The sequence below is a fragment of the Lycium ferocissimum genome, chromosome 10, assembly GCF_029784015.1.
Source record: "Lycium ferocissimum isolate CSIRO_LF1 chromosome 10, AGI_CSIRO_Lferr_CH_V1, whole genome shotgun sequence".
NCBI lineage: Eukaryota > Viridiplantae > Streptophyta > Magnoliopsida > Solanales > Solanaceae > Lycium > Lycium ferocissimum.
Genome location: NC_081351.1, coordinates 56723672 through 56744735, shown reverse-complemented (window position 1 = coordinate 56744735; position 21064 = coordinate 56723672). Strand labels below are relative to the sequence as shown.

Below are 21064 nucleotides of genomic sequence, written 5' to 3'. Positions count from 1 at the left end.
GACAACTATGTCATCCAATTTGACACGGCCAATTTTGAGCTGATTACCAATTTGTTGCTTAGAAACTATTTTCTTCTCCTCCCTCTATGAGTTTGTATGGTAAGGAAAATACATGGTTCCACTCTGCTACCTAGAGAATTTTGAGATAGCGAACAGTTGTAATATTAATATATGAATATGATGAATTATTGTGTCCCTATGTTGTACTATGAAGATGCTTGGATACAAGTACTAAAAGCAGCATTAGATGCCACCAACACTAACACTTAGGCTTCCAAGACTTAAGAAATGCATTAGATGTTATAGAATGCTGCAGGAAGGGGAATCATTTCTACTTGATCCCCACCCACAAGATGCTCACTTACACTATCTTCTATATACCATATTGGAAACTTTGCCTAGAATAGTGGGTTGACTCACGTTTCAAATGTTCTAAACATAAATTAATTATAGACCATGAAATAAACCATAAATATTCTTAGTATGCTTAGGAGTTACTGATTCTCAATCAGTTGGCTTATATGCTGGAAAGGATCAGTCAAAAGGAAGGAAATAGTGTAATCAAAACAAAGAAAAGGAAAATGATAAAAGAGTATATGATGTTAAACAAAAGGCATATGCCAACTTTTTCATGGTACATTAAAAGAATTGATGTGATTGCAGGAATGAATCCCTCCTCCGTGTGCACTTTTTCCTCCACTAAAGTATATGTGGAACTTTCAATGTCTATATCAGCTTCATGTTTTAAAAAGACATGATCATTCAAGAAGAGGCAGATTAAGAGAAGGAAGTTATAGTGTTGACTGAAAGGGAAAATACTCTGATGGGGAGCTATGTGGAATGGTACCCTATTTTTATTATGTTGGCAATCGATTTTGCTTTTGCCATTAGTAACATACTTCTCAAGAAGATTATACTGGATGGGATGAACCATTTGGTCTTCATAACTTATCGGCAGTCCATTTCAACCATTTTTTTAGCCCCAGTTGCCTTCTTTGTGGAAAAGTATGACTATTGTCTCCTAGAGTTTTTTTTTTTTTTTCCAAATCCTGAGAGTGAATTCTTAGAAAAAGTTCCATCTCCAATATGTGGAAAACTTTTTGTCTCCTTTGAACATGCAACTTATTGTTTCTTGCAGGAACACCAGACCAAAACTCACCTCTCAAATCTTGTGTAACCTTTTCTTGAGTGCCATTGTTGGGTAAGTCATAATGATCTCTATGATCTTCACTATATTCTTTTGCATGGCTATGCTTTCTCGTTAAACATTTTTCACCATATGTGACATCTTTTTTGTAGGGCATCTCTTACACAATACTTATTCCTTCTTGGCATAGAATACACGTCCGCAACTTTCGCATGTGCCTTTGTCAACATGGTTACTGTGATCACATTCCTCATGGCATTACCTTTTGGGTATGAAAGCTATGGTTGTCTCATTTTAAAATAAACAAATAGCTTTAAACTGTTCTATTTTCTTATTCTACCAATGACATTTTAACTCTATTATGTATGAAAATAATGCAGGTTAGAGACTATCAACATTAAACATGGAAGTGGAATAGCCAAAGCGATTGGTACACTAATATGCGTTGGAGGTGCCTTCATACTGACTTTTTACAAAGGCATCCCTTTGATACATTTTTCAGAGCAACAATCTGTATCTCCATCCTCGGAAGGAGCCATTAGTTCCTCAAAAATAAAGGAAAGATGGATCTTTGGTTCTCTGGCCTTGTTTGCTGGGACGCTTTTGTGGTCTTCGTGGTTCCTTCTCCAATCGTTTATTGGAAAGAAATATCCATGCAAGTACTCTAGCACTGTTATTATGACCTTCTTTAGCGCCATACAAGCGGCTATCTTGACTTTGTCCATTGACAGAAGACCATCCATTTGGATTCCAAAGGAAAAGATAGATATGCTGAGTATCATCTATGCTGTAAGTGCACTTAATAACGGCTCTTATCTTCCTAAGTTGCAGAAATAGATATTTTCTTGTCCCTCACATGGAATTTTATTTCTGTCATCCTCTCGCTCGATCTCTCTCATTGTCTTTTTCTTTTTTCTCTCTCATTCTTTGCGATTCAACCAATTTGTTTACAAAGATCTGATGCACCACAGATAGAATTATTAATGACTGTCTGTGCTTGAAAATTAAGAATTTTAAGAGAACTTTCACGCAGAGGCGTACCCAGGATTTTAAGACGCCCGGGGCACTATTATCTTAACATAAACGCCAACAAATATTCTAGTGACGATTGAGGGATAATACTGTGTCGGACCGGTTGCTAATAGCATAGCAGTGGCAAAAATACAAGTATTTAGGTCAAATATGTGTAATAAATAAAATTTAACACAGTGAAGAAAATGAAAGAGATAGCTCAGTGGCTAAAGTTGTGCAACATGTGGTGACAGTGCAGGTTCGAATTTAGGCGAGCTCATTTAACGGTTATTGTTTTCCTAAAAATAGGCTCAAAAAAATAATTAAAAGTGACTTTCGGGTTAGAGCCGGGCTGACATGTAAGGGAAGCAGCAGTTGCAACCAACGTGCCCCAAAGACACTTTCGTTTGTTAGAGTGCACAATTAAATATATACTAATTTCTCAAGGTATATACACATATATATACATAATTTTTTTCGAAGGGCATGTAGGTCCGCCTCTGCTTTCACGGATTCGTTAGACATTCTGAATGATTTGTGACAATCAGCGTCGAATTGGAATATGACAAACATCCTTGAATATTTGAGAAAATTAGAGTTCTTTGGACTTCAGATCCTATTTCTTCTATTGGTTCCTATGTACAGATAAAAGAAAAGCCAAGTCTTCTATGGACGAAAAAATGTCCTTTCCTTTAGTTTGTTAAAGGAACATTATGTACAAAAAGTAGAGAAGCCCCTTCTATGTGTATAACAATTAACATATAGTCGTGGCATCACTTCAAAACACAAAACGGAAACTTAACTATCTCATAATTGTCTTAGTTTAAAACTTCTAAGTTCAAAAAAGTGTACTTCACCACTGATTAATTTATCTTGTTTTGGTGTCTACTTGACAACAATGAATTTTACCAAGTCAGGGATTAATAGGTTCCGGAATGTGTTTTGTGGGAATGTCATGGTGTGTCAAGAAGAGGGGTCCAGTCTTCACTGCAGCATTCAGTCCTCTTGTCCAAGTTATGGCAGCCTTGTTCGATGTTCCCATTCTGCACGAACAACTCCATCTCGGAAGGTGAATTACAATACTTTGAGGTTTATAAATTCTTTTTAACCATATCCGAAACAATAACCTTAACACTGACTAATTTCCTTATAAACAATCATGATCAGTGTAATTGGATCGGCTATTGTAATTGCTGGTTTATACTTTCTGCTTTGGGGCAAGAACAGAGAAATGCAAAAAGTTGTCCATGAAACTGAAGAGAAAAAAGAGAAGGAGCTACCCTTCAAAGATTTAGAAACCAATTCTGAATCCAGGATCCCTTGATGTCAACTTTATCTACAAGTATTTCAAAATGTATTCCGAGTTTTCTTGGTTAACCTTAGATTTTGCAATAAAAAATTGCAGCTTTATAGTTAAATTTTGTTCTTCAAAGAAAGAGTGCAACAACCAATTGATTAAGAGCCTATCAAAACTGTCAATTGTAAGAATCAAGTGTTTACTCAAATTGGCTGCAGATAAGATATTATGCAACCAAAGGAGACTAATCTGAGAGTAGCAGCACAGCAGAAAGATCTGACAAGATGTTATGATTAATAAAAATAATACAAATGCAACATTTTCCTTTTTGGTATCTTATAAACATATTAATCCTCATAACAAGCATCAATACTGCAACAAGATCCCCACCCCCACTATTCCTGCCAAGAGACAAAACACATTGAAAAGAGAACGAAACATAAAGAACTCAACTAAGTTCTGGTATTTATTCATATAGAGTATTGGTCTGAATTTTGTAGCAGCTTCTTGATTATGGTGTAAGCCTAGTTGACTGTTCATAATGGTGATCAGTTTTCTTCTCTCTTGCTTCCCTTTCCTTGTGGTGTTGGGACTTGTTCATTATCCACATAATCAGAGACTTCCAAATGAACACCAGGGTCATTAGTAGAATAGCTACCACCCAACATGATGGAATTGTTGATGGACTGGAAATTGCTGTTCACATATGTTTTCAAGGCCTCATTTTCCCCTGGTGAAACACCGTCGATCCCATTTTTCTCGTCCATCTCACCGCGCATGCTGGCCCCTACATTGGTTCCAGCTAGAGTGATGATTCTGGTGCCATGATCATCTTCATCATCACCTTGAACATTCTGGTTGTGCACGCGTTGGAGGCCAGCTAGACGTTTCGTTAGAGAAGAAATCATGTCCTTGATATCATTGTCTGCTTGCTTTTGCTTCTCCCTATCAACAAAATTTGAGTCAGCCATGATCAAGAAGGAAAAATTTTACAAGAGTTTTGTATTTAATGAATACAATATGAAGTTTGGCTTGGATTTTAAAGAGGAGGAAGACACAAGTTGTGTTTGATTAAAGTTGAGGGACAGAACCAAAATGCCTTTGCCTACTTAGCAATGCAAGTATTTCATTCAAATATTCCCAAAACAGAAAATCAAGAAAAGCATTGCTTGTTGAAGGGTTTTATCATCTTCATGATTACATTTTATTGTCTTGTGTCTTTCAAGTTTTTCTTTAAGCATAAGTAGATGCAGGGAAAGATAAAAAGAGAAAAAGGTAATCCAATTTAATTCTGGTTGCCCTTCAGCAAGATATATTTATATTTTTCAGTACAGTGAGACTTACCAGTTTTTGTACATTTGTCACAGAGCTACATTTAAAGGAATGTATAGTTGCTTTGAAGTGATTTTTTTTTTTAATTTCTAGGGTAAGGAGGTCCATAATAGGAAAAAGAAGGGAAAGATCCAACAAAAAATAAGTGAAGTGAATTTATCCTCAGTTGAGGCATTCTTATTTTTGGAGGCAAAAGGATTTTTTTAATGTCAAGGCGGATTTAAGATTTGAAGAGCTCGAGTTTGAAATTCTAACACAACACTTATGATAAATCTATTATTTATACCTGTTTAATGGTTTCTTTCACACATACAAAATCTAAAGCAAAACTATCGGGTTCAAATAAACCTTAACTAGCACTTTACGTCTATCCCTGCTTAATATAACTTCAATTTGTCATGCATATATAACCAAAATACTTTGATTTCTTATGTTTTGCAAACAAGATCATACCTTACGCAGCAAACATGCTAATGAAAATTGATTTATCAATATTAGAATCTAGATGATTAATACTAATTATTCAACCAATTTGATTGATTGATACGAGTTGATTTTCTTTAGAATTCCACTGTTTAACTTTCAATTCGCCTCTGACCATCAAATGAAATGTGAATAACCCGTCCTCCTCTCTTTGAAAGAAGGGGCGCTTCCGGTTCTGTCGTGCTTGAAACAATTTTGTCTAGTGAAGAAGTATATAGAACTTTAGTTGATTGACAACAGTGACATCGAGCTGCTGGCTCCCCGCACTTCCTTTTTCATTTAATGATTTGTTACAAGAAAAAAAAAAAAGTTAGCTTGTACAAAAAATACATTTAAAAAGAGCCAGATTAAGATAGCTTTATGTCAAAATCCAATCCAATCTAGTCCACACAAAAAGAGTCATAGCAACGTTGATTTAATCCAATTTCTTACACCTGTTTGATTTAGATTTGGATTTTCCTTGCCATCCATAACTATAGGCCTAACATTGACTAGCTCATAATGCCTACACTACACGTTCAAGAAAAGTTCCAACTTCTAACTGGCATATAAAGCAACTTCTAAGTGGTGTTTTAATAACCGTTAACTCATTCAACTATTGGGATAGAGTCACTATGGTCATGTATTAATTTGACGAAGGATTCCGATTTTACTAAAAATATCTTTCTTTAACCTTATCTTCCCCCATTATTCTCGGGTTCATGTTCACTCTAACCCAAAAATCTACAAGACTTCAAGAACAACTCAATCTATCTCTTTCAGGTTATTTATCAAAATCGAAGATTAGAGAAGGACGATAGTAGATACTCGAGTGATGTCATACTGTAGGTGGGAGAGCCCTCTAAGAGTATTCTTAGTAGTAGTACTATTTAGTACTCGTGTTGTTGTTTATTCTTCGATATGTATCACTATCTATTGCGCTTTTGCTTTGTATCTTATTCTTTTGTAGTCATTTTCCTTTATTTTCCTTTTCTTTTTATTTTTCTTTCTTTTCTTTAATTTTCTTTCCTTTCGAGTCGAGGGTTTTTCGGAAACCTCTCTGCCTCATAAAGGTAGAGATAAGGTCTGCGTACATCCTACTCACTCTAGACTCTACTTTAATATTACACTGGATATGTTATTTTTGTTGTTGTTGTTGACCGAATAATTTAGATTAGATAACAAGCTATTAATCGTGATATTCAACTTACTCAAGTCCTGAAATGATAAATTTGCGTAATAAAATGAGCACAAAAAAAAGGGAACCACATAATTTGGACAGGTAATAAAATGTTTACAATGACCTTTATCCTATAGGCTGATTTTGACACCAAAAGTTTGGTCAAAATCAGTACAATGTATGTACAGATTTTAAAATGTGGTCAAGTGGACATGGACCCCCCAAAAACTTGTGCCCAGAAATTAATAAAATGACAGCTTGCAATGACTTAGTAATTATCAAGTTGTTCATCGCTTTCACTAAAGTGATTGGTCATGAAACAAAATGACTATTGTGGCTGCATTCATTACTTGTAAGCCAACACCAATTTGGAAACACTAGACTTTCTAATAATCCAAATGTGGTTTCCACTGCTCTCTTTTTTTATTTTTAAAAATAAATAAATAAATACTAATTCTAATGAAGGAGGGATAGGCCCGGAGAAGCAAGAAAGAGAAAGATCGTTCACAAGTTTTGAAACGTGCACGAGTTTGAGGTAGAGTGAAATTACAATCACTGAAGGCATTTCGGTCTAAATATCAGTTACCCTTGACCGGGAGATAAAAGAAAAAGAAAAAAAAAACAAGAATAATGAAAAAAATTATGTGCTGTACTTTCCAATAATTTGAAGTTGTAAAAGGAAGAAATCTTATTCTTGTTATAAGGTTCATTAATATTCCAAATCATGCAGTTACAATTTTACAACATGATTAAAGAACATCTAATTAGCTGAAATTATGAACAAAATGAAATTAATTTGTTAAGAATATCTTAATTAAATTTAGAGAAATAATTGGGACTACCTTTGTCCGCAATGGCATATTCTAAAATTGCTTTGGCTAGGAATATCTTGAATTGAATTAGTGTCATCATATAATATCAAGGATTTTGAAAGTAATCCTTTTTTCTTTTCAGAATAATTACTTACCCACAAGTCTAGTTAGTGAAGAATTTTGTGCATGTTCATGAAACAAAATCATTAAGACGTTATCCGCTTAAATTTAAAGAAAGTGATCTGTTACTATTATTTTGTTCACTATTATCATAGAATCATCACTTTTAGTCATTATTATCCACCTTTTTCGCAAAATACTACTCCCTCCGTTTCAATTTATGTGAACCCATTTGATTGGGCACGACATTTAAGAAAGAGTGAAGACTTTTGAAACTTGTGGTTCAAAATAAGTCTTGAATATTTGTGTGGTACGTAAATCATTTCATAAAGTGAATTTGTTTTCAAATTAGGAAAGAATTAATTCATTTTGGCACGGACTAAAAAGAAAATAGGTTCACATAAATTGAAACAGAGGGAGTAATACCTTCATTCAGTAACAGATCCATGATTTTGATGAAGCAGATTCAAATAAATACCGAAATAGTGAATATGGAGGTCGACAATAGGAATGACCGCATTTTTTTTGTATTCCCATAATATTCCTGAAAAATATCGTGTTTAGGTGATATTCTATTTAAAAATAAATATATAGTTAGAGAAAACAACATCATTGATGAGTTAAGATATTTCATAGTTTTGATGATTTGACAAATACGCCAAGGACCAAGTCCTTGATCAGGTCCCTTGGGCATTGTACAGTACATGACAACTGTAAAGCTATGGCACTGTTCCGATAGATAGAACCACAGCAGCATAGCTGCATGTCTGCTAAAAGACAACGACCATTGTAACGTCCCTATCATGGTCACATGCTCCTCACATGCCTCTCACATGCTCCTCATTTGGTCCTCTATATATACAACATGTTAGCATTATTTAACCTAACACTTGCAAATCTGAAAATCACATTCCTCTCAAGTGTAGCCGCCACCCCTCTCAAGGTGCTCTCAAGAACAAAGCTCCAACAATCAGAAGGACCAGTTCCAACCACTGAAGATATCTTAAGTCCTTAGGTTTGTTGAGAGTCTTTGTCTTTTGTTCTTAACTAGTATTCCTACACGGCTTTCAAGAAGTGTAATAGTAGGACAGATTTACAACCTTTGTTGGTTTATGTTATTGGCTAGAATTAGTCATGGTATTGAATTCTCAAAGGGTGCCTTTGAGTGGTACACTAGGCTAGAGTTAGTCTAGGTGTATTAGTTTGCTTGGCTAGCTAGAGGTAGTCAAGTGTTGCTTACAATAGAGATATTGTAAGGGGTAGGGATTAAGAGTTTAATTCCTAGGTTGCAATAGGTTGTAATATGAAGTTGCTCAGTTTAGTGAAGTTGGCAATCCTACTGGGGTAGGTCGTGATTTTTAATCCCTTGAGCAAGAAGTTTTCCACGTAAATATCTTGCCTCATTTACTTTCTGTCTTTATCTGTGAAAATAGTTCAGGGACCAGGTCCCTTAGACTGTTTTGGTGGACTCATAGGTTCTATCAATCATTTTCTATTGTATAAATTATATATATTCTTGCATTTGTGTACATCAGGCAAGCCACAAAGATAAAATAATAAACAATATTGAAATAAGTATATCAAGTTTTAATTACTTACGAGACTGTAAATTTTCATCTAGATCAATTTAAATTTTTAAGTTCTTACTGTTATAATTAGATAAACAATGGTTAATCTCACAATTTTGAAACTACATAAAATAAAACTAAAATAAACAAACAATAATAGATAAATAAATAAATAAAAATAAACTAACCTAAGCTTCATGCATACCAAAAAAGAGGAAAAAAGATTCATAACTTTATAAATTAAAGGAGAGTTTAAACTAAGTAAAATAAGATGTACTATTTACAAACATATAACCTCAATTATCATAACCTAAATTATTATAACAGTTTAAAACACTTTTTATAATTCTCAAACAATCAATGTAAAACTAAATAGCTTATAACTTTAAATAATATTACGATTTAACACACAAGTAAAAGAATCAGTAGATATTGTATACTCAGCCCAGCCATTGTGGCTTTAAAAAGTAAAAATGAAATACTAATGCATTCGCGCTTAAGAGAGTTTAACCCTAGTCGTTTCCATGAAAATGAACCCGCTTGACCAGTGGGCTATAGCTCTTCCTTGTTCCAAGTGGGTTCATCTATATTTATATACACAATTACATAATAATCTATACATGTAAATACTGAATTTTTTCAACGATGTGGGTTCACTTGAACCCGTTTGATACAATGTGGGTCCGCCCCTACCTTCGTTACTACCATCTACATTCACCTCCAGCTACTCTTATTACCATTAGCCACGAACATTGCCACAATCAGTCGTCATTGTTGGTCACTTCTGCCAACCATCTCCAACATATCTTAACATCACACAATTAACCACCATAAATTATCACCACTAATCATCATTATCAACCACTACCTTACAACCATTATTGTCGATTATTGTCCAGCTCCGCCACTATTAGTTTTTAGAGTATATTTAATCAAACAAATTAAAAACTTTTCCAACAACATATAAATTAAGATTCTCTATGATAATTCATGGATATAATATTTAATTATAAGTTTATTTAAATTTTACAGTTACTAAGTTTTAATAAATTATCTTAGATAAATTCAGATGTATAAAAAATAAACAGACTTAATTATTGAGAATTCAGATTTAGAAATAATATCTTAATAATTATGTATGTATATTAAAGTTCAGACAGTTATACCTTTAAAACAAACGGCCCTTGGTGAACAAAAATATCAAACGCCCCTCACATAGTTTGTCATATATTATTGTCGTTTGGTTCCATTATCAGTAATTAGGGCCACCATTATCTTCATATATGGATAAACCAAATACAGACAAAATCTTAAATAGATCTTTTTATCCAATGTCCCCGAAGGGACAAATATAAATTGATTGGCTAATTGGATATCCAACATGGGTGTACCACTGCCCCTTTACCCCTTCTTCACAACTACAAACAACAACAAACCTTGTGTAATCCCACAAAGTGAAGTTTTGGGAGGGTAGAGTGTAAGCAGGCTTTACCTCTATTTTGAAGAAAGAGACTATTTCGGATAGACTCTCGGCTCGAGAAAAGTTGTTTTCCCCCAAATAGTGGATAACAATTAAATTTGTAAGTGGTGGATAGGATATGTGAATAGATTTAATTATAATATAAGGGGATAGCGAATAAGTAATGATATGTATTAGCAAATAATAGTAATGGAAACTAGAAAAGAAGAGTCGACAATTGCTGTGAATTGGTCTGGTCCAGAAGAAGCTTCTGTTATCCGAGCCAAAATACTTGAGGAAATATTTATGCCACTTTTTTTATTGCAATCTGTTGAATAGTAAAAGCTAACCTAAAAAAGGAAGGGATAGCCCTCTATTTATAGGTAACCATAAATGGGCCCTAGTACAATGTAGAAAAAGCCTTTCTAGAAAAACCCTAAAATGGATAAGGCTTGTCCGTACGGTCTGACACCCGTACTGTTGTCAGCGCAAGTGGCGGAATGGTTGGATGACGCGTGGCCTGCTCCATAACTAATTATCCGGACCCATATTGAGCGTGCTCTTTAGGCTCGGATTTACCGTGTCCGGTAAAATACTCTCGGTGATAAAGCAGAGTTGAACGTGTTCGTGACCCCTCGACTCTATCCTTTACTCCGGTTCCCATCGGACACAAGTTTATCCGATTTTTACCGTATACAGATAGTCCCACACTTTCCGGATCAAAGTTGCACCGAAGTGACGGGAAGTGGGAAAAAGGAAAAATTCTTCCGGTGTGACTTCCCCGGTAAGTTTATTTATTCAATCCTAAAAATAAGCGGGAACGGAAACACCTCCTCAAGTCACGTCCTTCTGACTTCGGCCACGTGTCGCCTTTCGATTGGCCAGCTTTGATAACCGCCTCAGGGTCACGTCTCTTCAAGTCACGCCTCATTAAATTTTGGACACGTGTCCTTTCTCGGTTGGTCGGCTTCGGTAACCGTCGCAGAGGTTCGCCTATATAAAGAGAGTCACGGTCATTTCTTCACTTTTCACCTTTCACTTTCACTAGCTCTTACTCTTTGCTTTATTTGCTTCGAGATCTTCATATTTTCGTGAAGTTGTTAAGGAAATTCCTTCGGGATCTCAAAGTCTTCTTCTTTTTCCAGCAAATCTTCTTGAATTTCTGCTAACTCCATTTGTTTATCTCGAAATCTTCATACCTTCATACTACTGGGCTTCAAATCTTCATACCTTCAACTCAAGCCTTCATATCTTCATCTTAAATCCTTCAAATCTTCATATTTGATCTTTTAAATTCAAAATGTCGATGAATACCGACACTACTTCCGAGAACGTGCCATCGGTTTCTTCTCCGACTGTCAAACCTGCTACCAATCCCGGGGGTACAACACCTTTCCAGCCAACTACCAAATACATAATACCCTCGAAACCCAACATTAACCACGAATTCACCGTCGAAAAAGCCGTGCAGACTTCTGACCGGGGTTACAATGTAAGACGTTACCCCTCGTCGATCAAAGAAGAGCATCTTCCCCGAGTACGGACCGAGTGTGGTTGGGACAACCGCCCCGTACAAGTTTTTGCTCCCGGTGATGACGAATCGATCACCAACTTCAAAGAAGGATTTCTATACGTTTATCCGTATCCGTTTACTCTTAAGCTCAATCCTCTAATTGATCCGGTCATTCTTGAAATATGCTGGACGTATAACGTGTGCCTTGCCCAGATTGGCCCGAATATCTGGAGGATTGTTGCCTGGCTTAGTCTTTTGGTGAATAACGTCAACAAAGATTTTATGTTGGCTCACTTCATTCGGTTGTATTGCCCGAGGATCTTCCGCGGGGGTGTGATAAAGGTCTCAAAACGAGGCAAAAATCCTATTCTTTCCAGCGTTGATGAAGATAGGGACCGAGGCTGGCTCGAGCATTATGTACGGGTTCGGACCGCGCATATAATACCGGCCGAATATATGCCTTTTCCCGAAAAATGGAATGACAAACGTAAGTTTCTTAAATTTGCCTCCTTTACGTATCTCCGAGCATTTCTTCATTTTTTTTTTTTGAATGACAAAAGTTTCTTAACTTTTCCAATATTACAGCCGAAGCATGGATTCCTAGAGCAATTTCGGGTTTTGCTAATTAGATTGAAGCAATCGTCGGCCAATATTTGCACAAAGACCAGACATGGGCAGACTTATCTCGTGATCGATGGGTTGCGCAGAATCACGGTAACCTTTCCTTTCCTTTAATCCTTGTCCCACCTTTTCCATTCCAATTTACCTTCATTTAATCTTCCGATACCCAGGTTTGGGCAAAGGTTCTGTGACCCCACGACCCGTACCATCCGGATGAGCTCGCAACACCGGGCTCGAATTTTGACATGTCAGGGTCAGCTAGGCTTATTGCTGCGGCTGAAAAGAAAATGAGAAAACCCTCGACCAAGGGCCAGAAGAAAAAGAAAAGGTCGAGGGATGATGTTTGGGCCCTGAAGGATGAACCTCGAACCCGATCTTGCCGATATTTTGATCACACAAGTTATTGAGACCCTTATTTTTTTTTCCGACTTTGTTAAAAGGCATCGAGCATATTCATCTTTTATGGGTATGGAGCATTAAGGATAAACGAATAAGGAAAACAAGCTGGGGGAGGACGAAAAATTATTTCATTTCCTCCAATAAAAGTCGAGTATATTGAGCCGATTCCCACCCATGGTTGGCCAATGACTTTATCAATATTGGAGGGTGTGTGTGACTACTTCTAATTGGGGGCTTGGTAAAAAAAAAGCCTAGGAGGGCCGGCCGTGCAACTGTGTGTGCGGGGGGGGGGGGGGCAGATGATTAATAGGGTTGACACGAAGAGGGGTCGAAATAACATATTATTCATCGATCTCACCCCTTAGAAAAATCAAGAAGTTGAGAAAAACAACAACCACCCATTCGGCGGGGAGCAAGAAAAATGAAGGCCGATCAAGAAAAAAATAATTTCTTCTCCTCCTCCTCCTTCTCTCGAAACGGAGAACCTTGATGATATGTTTGCTAATACCCCTCTACGAAGGAGAAAGTGAACGGCGAGAAATCTTTTCTTTTATATGTTGGCATGGTTTGTGTATGTCAAAATGCATGAAATTTATGAAAATACGGAGGATTGGATGAAACCGTGCATGCGGGTGTTGGCCGTGTGTGTGTGTGGTGTATCGCGAACTAGACTTGTAGATATTTTCCCGACCGTAAGTGTAGAGCCGAGGAGGACAAGGTCGACTATGGTCATGTTCTAGCCGATGAATGGTTTTTTTTCTCGCCCCGCGGGGTAGTATGAATGCCAAGAATGAATTATCTAAGACTCTTGTTATCTTGGACAAGGAGAAGATGGAAGGACTCTCGTGGAAGTCAATGTCTTGTGAACGAGGGCATGCATTGTTAAAATGAAGCATTCTTTCGTATCTTTAAGAGCATCCGATGTATGATTCTTTATCTTCGTGTTGTTGATTCTTTATCTTGTTTGTTGATTCTTTCTCGCTTCGTTTATTTCACTTTTGCATAGAAAGATAGGGCTTGTGAATGAACGAAGGTTGATTCGAGCCCATCACTGGAATGTTGATGAATTACGGATGCCCATAATGTTAGATGTTCAAGGTCGAGAGACCAAGAAGTTCAAACTTCTTTTGTGAGAAAAAGAGGATCAACTGAGTTGGGTCATCGCTCCCCCGAATCTTCAATCCGAGCTTCGAGAACTCTTAAGAAAAATTTGGTATTTAATGAGAATCTAGATCGTTTAAAGGTTTGAACTCGACGATGAGTCAAAAAGAACAAGCTTTCGGACGGGGATAACAAAACCTCACCGAGAGCCTGCCGATTCTTACGACCAAACTGTAAGTTTGAAGCTACTATCACCCAATCCAAGTCATGAATTTTGTGTTCTCGGGTATGATTGAAATTTTAACGTTACAAGGTCTATGCTAAAAAGAGAAGAGAAGATCGAGGTCGACTTCGGTTGAATCGCCGAGACACGAGCTCCGTACGAATGACGAGCTCAAAGAAAAGCTCGAGGGATCGCTATCCTAGCCAATGATGCCCTTCAGATCGAACTAGCATCTATCAACGAGGTTCGAGTCACTCTGAGCGACATAAGGTCTGAGCTAGAGGAGAAATTAAAGAAAGCTCATGCCAACCTGGAGGAAGCTTGTAAAGATATGGAGGCCACCGAGGCTCATTCTACACTCTTACCTTGAACATGAGTCTTTGAAATGAAAATCCCGGAGGATTACACTCAAGCGAGTGCTGAACGGGGTATGGAAGATATCCCGCTTGCATACTCGATGCGAGGATGATATATATATATATATATAAGAAAGCTCTCGAAGATATGGGGACGGGCGGCCAGGATGATTTGAGACCATTTCGAGTCTCGGTTCTTCTCATGCATATGATTAATATGATTACTATGCATGAGCCTTTAATTTTGTTTTGATCTATGATATTTTTATATTTTTATCTATGTAAAAAATCATAATACGTTGTAAAGCTTTTTGGTTTATTATGCCATATATGAAATGCGTATTTCTTTTTACTGTCATTTTCTTCGATCGTCGAGTCAAATACATTTTATGATATTTGCTTTTAACGTTTGCTTCGTAAAAAAGTGATTGAGGTTCGGCCCTAGGCCTTTAACCCGTTTCTCTTAGAGAGTCGAGCTAATCTTAACTCATATGTCCATGGCTTTATTTCGCCTCGGTTTCGTACGACCGAAGACTTATAGATGGCTTGCCGGGCGGGGCTTTTTTATGCTTTGTGAATTCGTTGTATATCTCCGAATCACCTTGGGCATTTAAGTCGAGGTATTTAATTATTTGACCTTCATCCTTATTTGTTGTTTTATATAGCGAATTAGGTTCGGCTACCGTAACCTTTGTGCCTTTGCTAATTTTACGACTCAAAATCCACATTCGAGGGTTAAAAGATAATCAGAGGACGAGGTTATAACCTCCGTGCCTTTGTCGATTATATGACGACGTCCCTAGTCGAGGGCTATATTAATAAAGAACGTATTTGAGACATACTTTTCGAAGTATTTCTTTATATCTCAAATGTTTTTCTCATACAAAACTAAAGATTTCATCCAAACCCTTCCCCCCCCCCCCGTTTAAGCGTAGCAACACTACCCGAGCACCCCATTCATTCGATCGTTAACAAGAGAACCTTTATATTGAAACCTAATATAGAAAGTTCGGTAATTACAAAAAAAAAAAAAAATTGTTCGGATCTTTGACTTCATTTCTTATTTTTCCCGCTTCGGTGAGCTCTTCTTGGTCTTGGTGGGGGTATAGTAGCCTAGTGTTTGTTCGAGAAGTATGAACGGAAACACTATTCAATCCTTATGAACGCACTTAACCTTCGTATCTTTGAGCTTATGGGCCTTTAGCCTCGTCTTTATCTTGGGTAACACGTTGTACTTGTTGCCTCGTTAAAAACCTTTGCTTGAAAACCCAAGGCTTCGGGACAAAATCGGGCTAAGGAAAAGAGCGCAACATGTGTTCTCGGACCTAATCCTAACACCGTCGAGAAAAGAGGATCAACCGACTCGGGTCACCTTCGTAATTAGCTTCGAGGCAGCAATGACAATCGTAAAAAGATAGCGTGAATTTTAGAATAATCAAAAAGGGTTAGAGAGAATGGATCGTACCTTAGCAATAGTATTTCTTCAGCGTGTGCCACATTCCGCTTGTCATAATCTATCGAAGAGATCTCCGATTTTCAAGGGCGTACGATCCTTATACGGTCCTTTTCTCTAGCCATCCAACTTTCCATCATCGAGGTTCTATGTGTGCAAGGTAATCTTCCGAAGCACTAAGTCCCCAACTTGAAAATGTCGAAGGTTCATCCTTGGATTGTAGTATCTTCCCATTCGTTGCTGAAAATCCCGAAAGATTACACTCGAGCTCATTCTCGCATACTCGTTCGTCCGGATAAGTCAAGCTTTTACTAGCCATAGCCTCTTCATTTGACTCGTTCGTGGCATACCGAACCTTAGACTTTTTAACTTTTGTATGATTAAAAAAATCATAAGTGCCCGAGTTTATTATGCCATATATGAAATGGCGTTTCTCCTTTTTGCCGATTTTGATGTTCTTCGTAGGCCCGAGTAAATACCTCCCAGAACTTCCTCCATTTATGCTTTGATGTCTCTAATCTTTTCTATTTCTTAAATTTTGAATTACGGTCTTTATTCGTTGATTACGCTTATAGCCGTTTGCACTTGGGGATACGGAGTTAACATAATCTTTTGATTTCAACGCTTTCGAGGTCTTTAAGTTATTAACTTTATTGCCAATGAATTGTCGACCGTTATCGTGCCTTTTATCTTTGGCGACGGTATGTCCGAACCGACAAAAGGTGTGGTCCCATATGAAGTTAATAACCTCCTTTGTCGATTATATGACGACCCCTAGCTTTCTCAAAAGCCTAACGCCACCCCATTTTGAAAAGTAATCTCAAATGTTTTTAAAATAAAACGAAGGATTTCATCCGGCCCATGGTAAAGGTCCGACGATATCCATTCCCATTTCATAAACGCTAAAGAGACGAGACAAAAAAAAAAAGAAATTGTTGATGTATCGCACGCTTTTGGCACCCATCACATCTAGCGACCCCTAAGCTTTGTTAGAAGTCTTCCATTTGTTCCAAAAAAACCTTCGAGCTTACTGGCCTTTATAATCTTCCCAACCAAGGCTTTTAAAAACCTTGGAGGGTTACCGCTGAAAAACTTGCAACACGTGTTTTCTCTAATCAAATAACACCGTCATTCTCCGGTCCCTAAGCACTTAGCCAAGGGTCGACGTAGAAAGATAGGCGTGAACTTTAGATAATAATCTGATCATCGTCATAATGATAGTTAGCTATTGGTTCGAAGAGACCTCAATTCTTTTGGATCGTTTGGTAGTTTTCCATCACACAAGTAGTCGATATATTTGTTGCACCAATCCTATGTCAGACCCATTGCATTTATCGCGGCTTGATCATTTTCCAAGCACTAAGTTCATCGATTAGGACGACCATGCCATCCTTGAAGTCTTCCCTTCAACCGATGAGCCTAAGTTGGCAATGCATCTCGCCGTCCGTTCGCTCCTCGATACATGTTGTAATGGTCCATTCTTTAAACCGAACTTCAATACTACTTGAGATTTTTCAAGTATCTTTGCATTCGTTCATCCTAGACCTCGTAGACACCATTGACTTGATTCACGACCGTGAAGAGAGTTTGAATTACGGCTTTAATGACTTGACCCACTAAACTCCGAGCCAATTCCGCATTTGCAATCATAATCTCACTTCGGCCCATTGTTAGTTAATTTCACGATTCGATTGTTGACCGTCTAATAACATCACCCGTGGGCCTTAAGAACAATGCCCAACCCGATAACCTCCTTCTCCCTAACTTCGATGCCTCTATCCCCATTTTGAAAAGTCCATAATAAGATAAAACGAGCTTAACAATAGCTCTTTCTCTACCTCATTTCATCATAGCAGACCGGGATAAAATATGCTACAGCGTGTTAAGATTTGAGCTTTAATAGCCGTTCTAGGCTTATACTCGATAATCTTCCGAACCAAGGCTTTCGAATTTCTTATCGGCCCATTTGGTCAATCAATAATCCATTTTCCGGTCCCAAGCACTTGCCAGGTCAAAGACATATTTCATCTATCGGGTAAGCTTTGGTTCGAAGAGACTTATCATATGGTCGAAGTGGGTAGTTTTCCATCACGCAAGTGTCGATATATTTTTTAATCCTATGTCAAACCCATTTCAGTTACTACAATTTTCCACGTCGAGTTCATCAATTGGACGACCGTGCCGCATTTGAAGTCTTAAGCACTTGAGCCTAAGTTGGCCAATGCATCCGCCCTAATTTCGCTTCTCGATACATGTCTCCACGGTCCATTTTTTAAACGCATCTTCTAATTTTCTATCTTTGCATTTGTTCATCCTAGATCGGACACCATTGACTTGATTCACCTCCGCACTTAGCTTCTCGACCGAGACTCCGAGCCAATTCTAGACCTCGCAATCATAGCCTCATACCGATATTGATTAGTTAATTTCAGCTTCGATTGGTCCGTCTATAACATCATCATGGGGCCTTAAGAACAACGCTAACCCGATCGTTTTATGTTCGATGCCCTATCCGTAATATTCGTGTCCAAATACCCAAAGTCAGCTCTTTCTCTCACAGAGAGAAGAAAACGGTGACTTTTATCAAATGCCTCGAGACAGAATCGACTCGAGCTTTAATCCTTCTAGGCTAACCGATATCGTAACCGTCTTCACATCGTCAATCACCCGAATATCCTCAATAGCTTTGATTTTTTCTCGGTTAATTTCAATCCCCCGTTGGCACCATAAAGCCCAAAAACCAATGCCAGACGGACCCTTCGAGAGGCACGGGTTCATCTCTTAATGTTCTATTTGCGAAGTACATCGAATAACGGGTCTTCGCATGTTTTAAAGCCGTTTCCGTGACTCGACTAACATATCATCAATGTAAACCTCCATTGTTTTACCTATCCGTTCTTTGAACATTCAATTAACTCGGTGTCGATAATTGTTTCGCATTTTTAATCCGAATGGCATGACATTGTAACAATAAGTCCCATATCGGGTAATAAAAGAAGTTTTCTCTTAATTCTCCTGGTGCATCTGGATTTGGTTATACCCGGAATAGGCATCGAAGAAACTTAACATCTCATGCGCGGCTGTCGCATTAATCATTCGATCGATGTGAGGCATAGGGAACGAATCCTTCTGCGTTTTGTTTAGATCATAATGCACATTCTAAATTATTTACCTTTCTTCGGCACCACGACGACATTAGCTAGCTAGTCCGAGTATTTTACCTCCCGGATTGAACCTATTTTCAAGAGATTTATTACCTTATCTTTGACAAAGGCATGTTTTCTTACCCCACCTATCCTTCCTTTCTACTTGATCGAGTGTATTTTCTATCGAGGTCGAGGCTTACGCGTCACCTCCGTGGAACACCTGTCATGTCTATATGGGACCATGCAAAACAATCGGCATTAGCTTGAAGAAATTTAATTAACTTGTTCCTGAGCTCCGAGGTTAACCTCATGCCCGGGTATACCTTTCTACCCGGTAAATGCATAAATAAGATGATCGCTCTCCAGCTCCGCCATGGTATATTTGGTTGCATCCGAATCATCCGGTAATATGAATAATCTGGGCACACCGAAATCATCTTTTTCGTAATTCGGGCTCATCTCCTTTTGTTCTTCATTCGAGCCTGCATTCTTTAATTGCTATTTGGTGTCCTTGCCTTTGATTGGCTCATCAACTTTTTGAACCGGCTTCTTCCGTAACCAGGGGCTTTCCTCCAACGGCGAATATTGCCCTCGCTCGCTGGTTGTTCCACTTTACGCTTTTATCCTTTGAGTTGGGAACTTCACCATCTGATGTAATGTCGATGGCACCGCTCTCATGTTATGAATCCATGGTCTACCAAGTAAAGCATTATACTTCATCTCCCTCGATAACATAAAACACGCATTCCCGAATGGTTCCGTCGATGTCGACCGGTAAAGAAATTTCTCCTTTGTAGTTTCGCTTGCCATATTGAATCCGCTCGAGCACACGAGCTACCGGATGATTTGATCCAAAGAACTTCGCTTGTTCTACCACTCTTCATCGGATAATGTTGGCTGAACTACCCGGGTCAATCAAAAATACATTTAACTCGAGGTTTAAAGATAAGAATACAGATTACTAACGCATCGTCGCAGGGTTGTATGATGCCTTGTGCATCCTTATTATTGAAGCGAAAGTCCATTCGGGGCATGTAATCCCTAGTCCTTTTTTCTCGTGTAATCGAAACCTTTGTTCTTTTCATCATCGCCTCGAGGGTATCCGTCTCTGATTGTCATATTAATCACATGTCGTGGTTCTACTAAGCCCGGCCTTTTTGTGATTTTCCTTCCTTTATAGTGACTTTTGCTCACCTACCCAGAATTCTCGAAGGTGGCCATTTAACAACCGAGCCACCACTTCCTTAATTGGCTATTACCATTGGCTCTATGAATTGAGTATCATGATATTCACACATCATACTCATCCCTTTCGAGCCGGATCGGATCTCAGTCTCAGCTATCCGTTCGTGATACGCCGATAGCCGAGACAAGGTCCGATATATTAATGTCAAGTTGCACCGATAACCCTGCAGATGCCCATTGCCGGCCGAACTACCGCATCGCTCTAAATAACAACCCCCGTTTGAACCACAATCCCCTGATCCCTTTTTCTCAAGAAATGGTCGGGGGTTTCTTCCCTTTTTTTCCCCCCCCAAAGCCGAATTTCCCCCGTTTAGAAAATTTTTTGGGACCCTTTTCCCCCATGGGGGCATGTCTTTTATTTATAATTTCTTCCACCCTTTTTGAAATTCCCCCCTTCCATTTTGGACCCGGGGGGGGTTCAAGTTGGGGTTATCCTCTACGCGAATCTTCGACTGGAATTTTTTTGGAATTTTTCCCCCCCCACCCCCCGATTCCAAAAAATTTTTTCCCTTTTAATTTTAATGAGGAAATGGGCCGGGGTTGACCCCGGGGAAAGCTTGTGCCGCCTTTTTCTTTCCCCATGGGGGAAGTTCCATTTTTCCCTTTAACCATCTAAAAT

At 38.2% G+C, this 21064-nt stretch overlaps 2 protein-coding genes across 3 annotated transcripts; one reads left to right on the top strand and one right to left on the bottom strand.

Moving 5' to 3' along the window:
- Nucleotides 1–597: 597 nt before the first annotated feature.
- Nucleotides 598–3783, top strand: LOC132034370 (WAT1-related protein At4g01440-like). 2 transcript variants are annotated; one of them, XM_059424694.1, is made up of 6 exons: nt 598–1005; nt 1139–1201; nt 1300–1416; nt 1528–1936; nt 3072–3227; nt 3326–3783. In XM_059424694.1, exons 1-6 carry the CDS (start codon nt 824–826, stop codon nt 3407–3409), a joined length of 1011 nt encoding a protein of 336 aa, XP_059280677.1. In that variant the 5' UTR covers nt 598–823; the 3' UTR covers nt 3410–3783. The 2 variants fall into 2 exon arrangements, with proteins under 2 accessions (XP_059280677.1, XP_059280676.1); XM_059424693.1 differs by having other exon boundaries at nt 612–1005; nt 3076–3227.
- Nucleotides 3731–4722, bottom strand: LOC132034371 (uncharacterized). Its single transcript, XM_059424696.1, has one exon. It carries the CDS (start codon nt 4424–4426, stop codon nt 4004–4006), a length of 423 nt encoding a protein of 140 aa, XP_059280679.1. The 5' UTR covers nt 4427–4722; the 3' UTR covers nt 3731–4003.
- Between the last annotated feature and the right edge of the window lie 16342 nt (nt 4723–21064).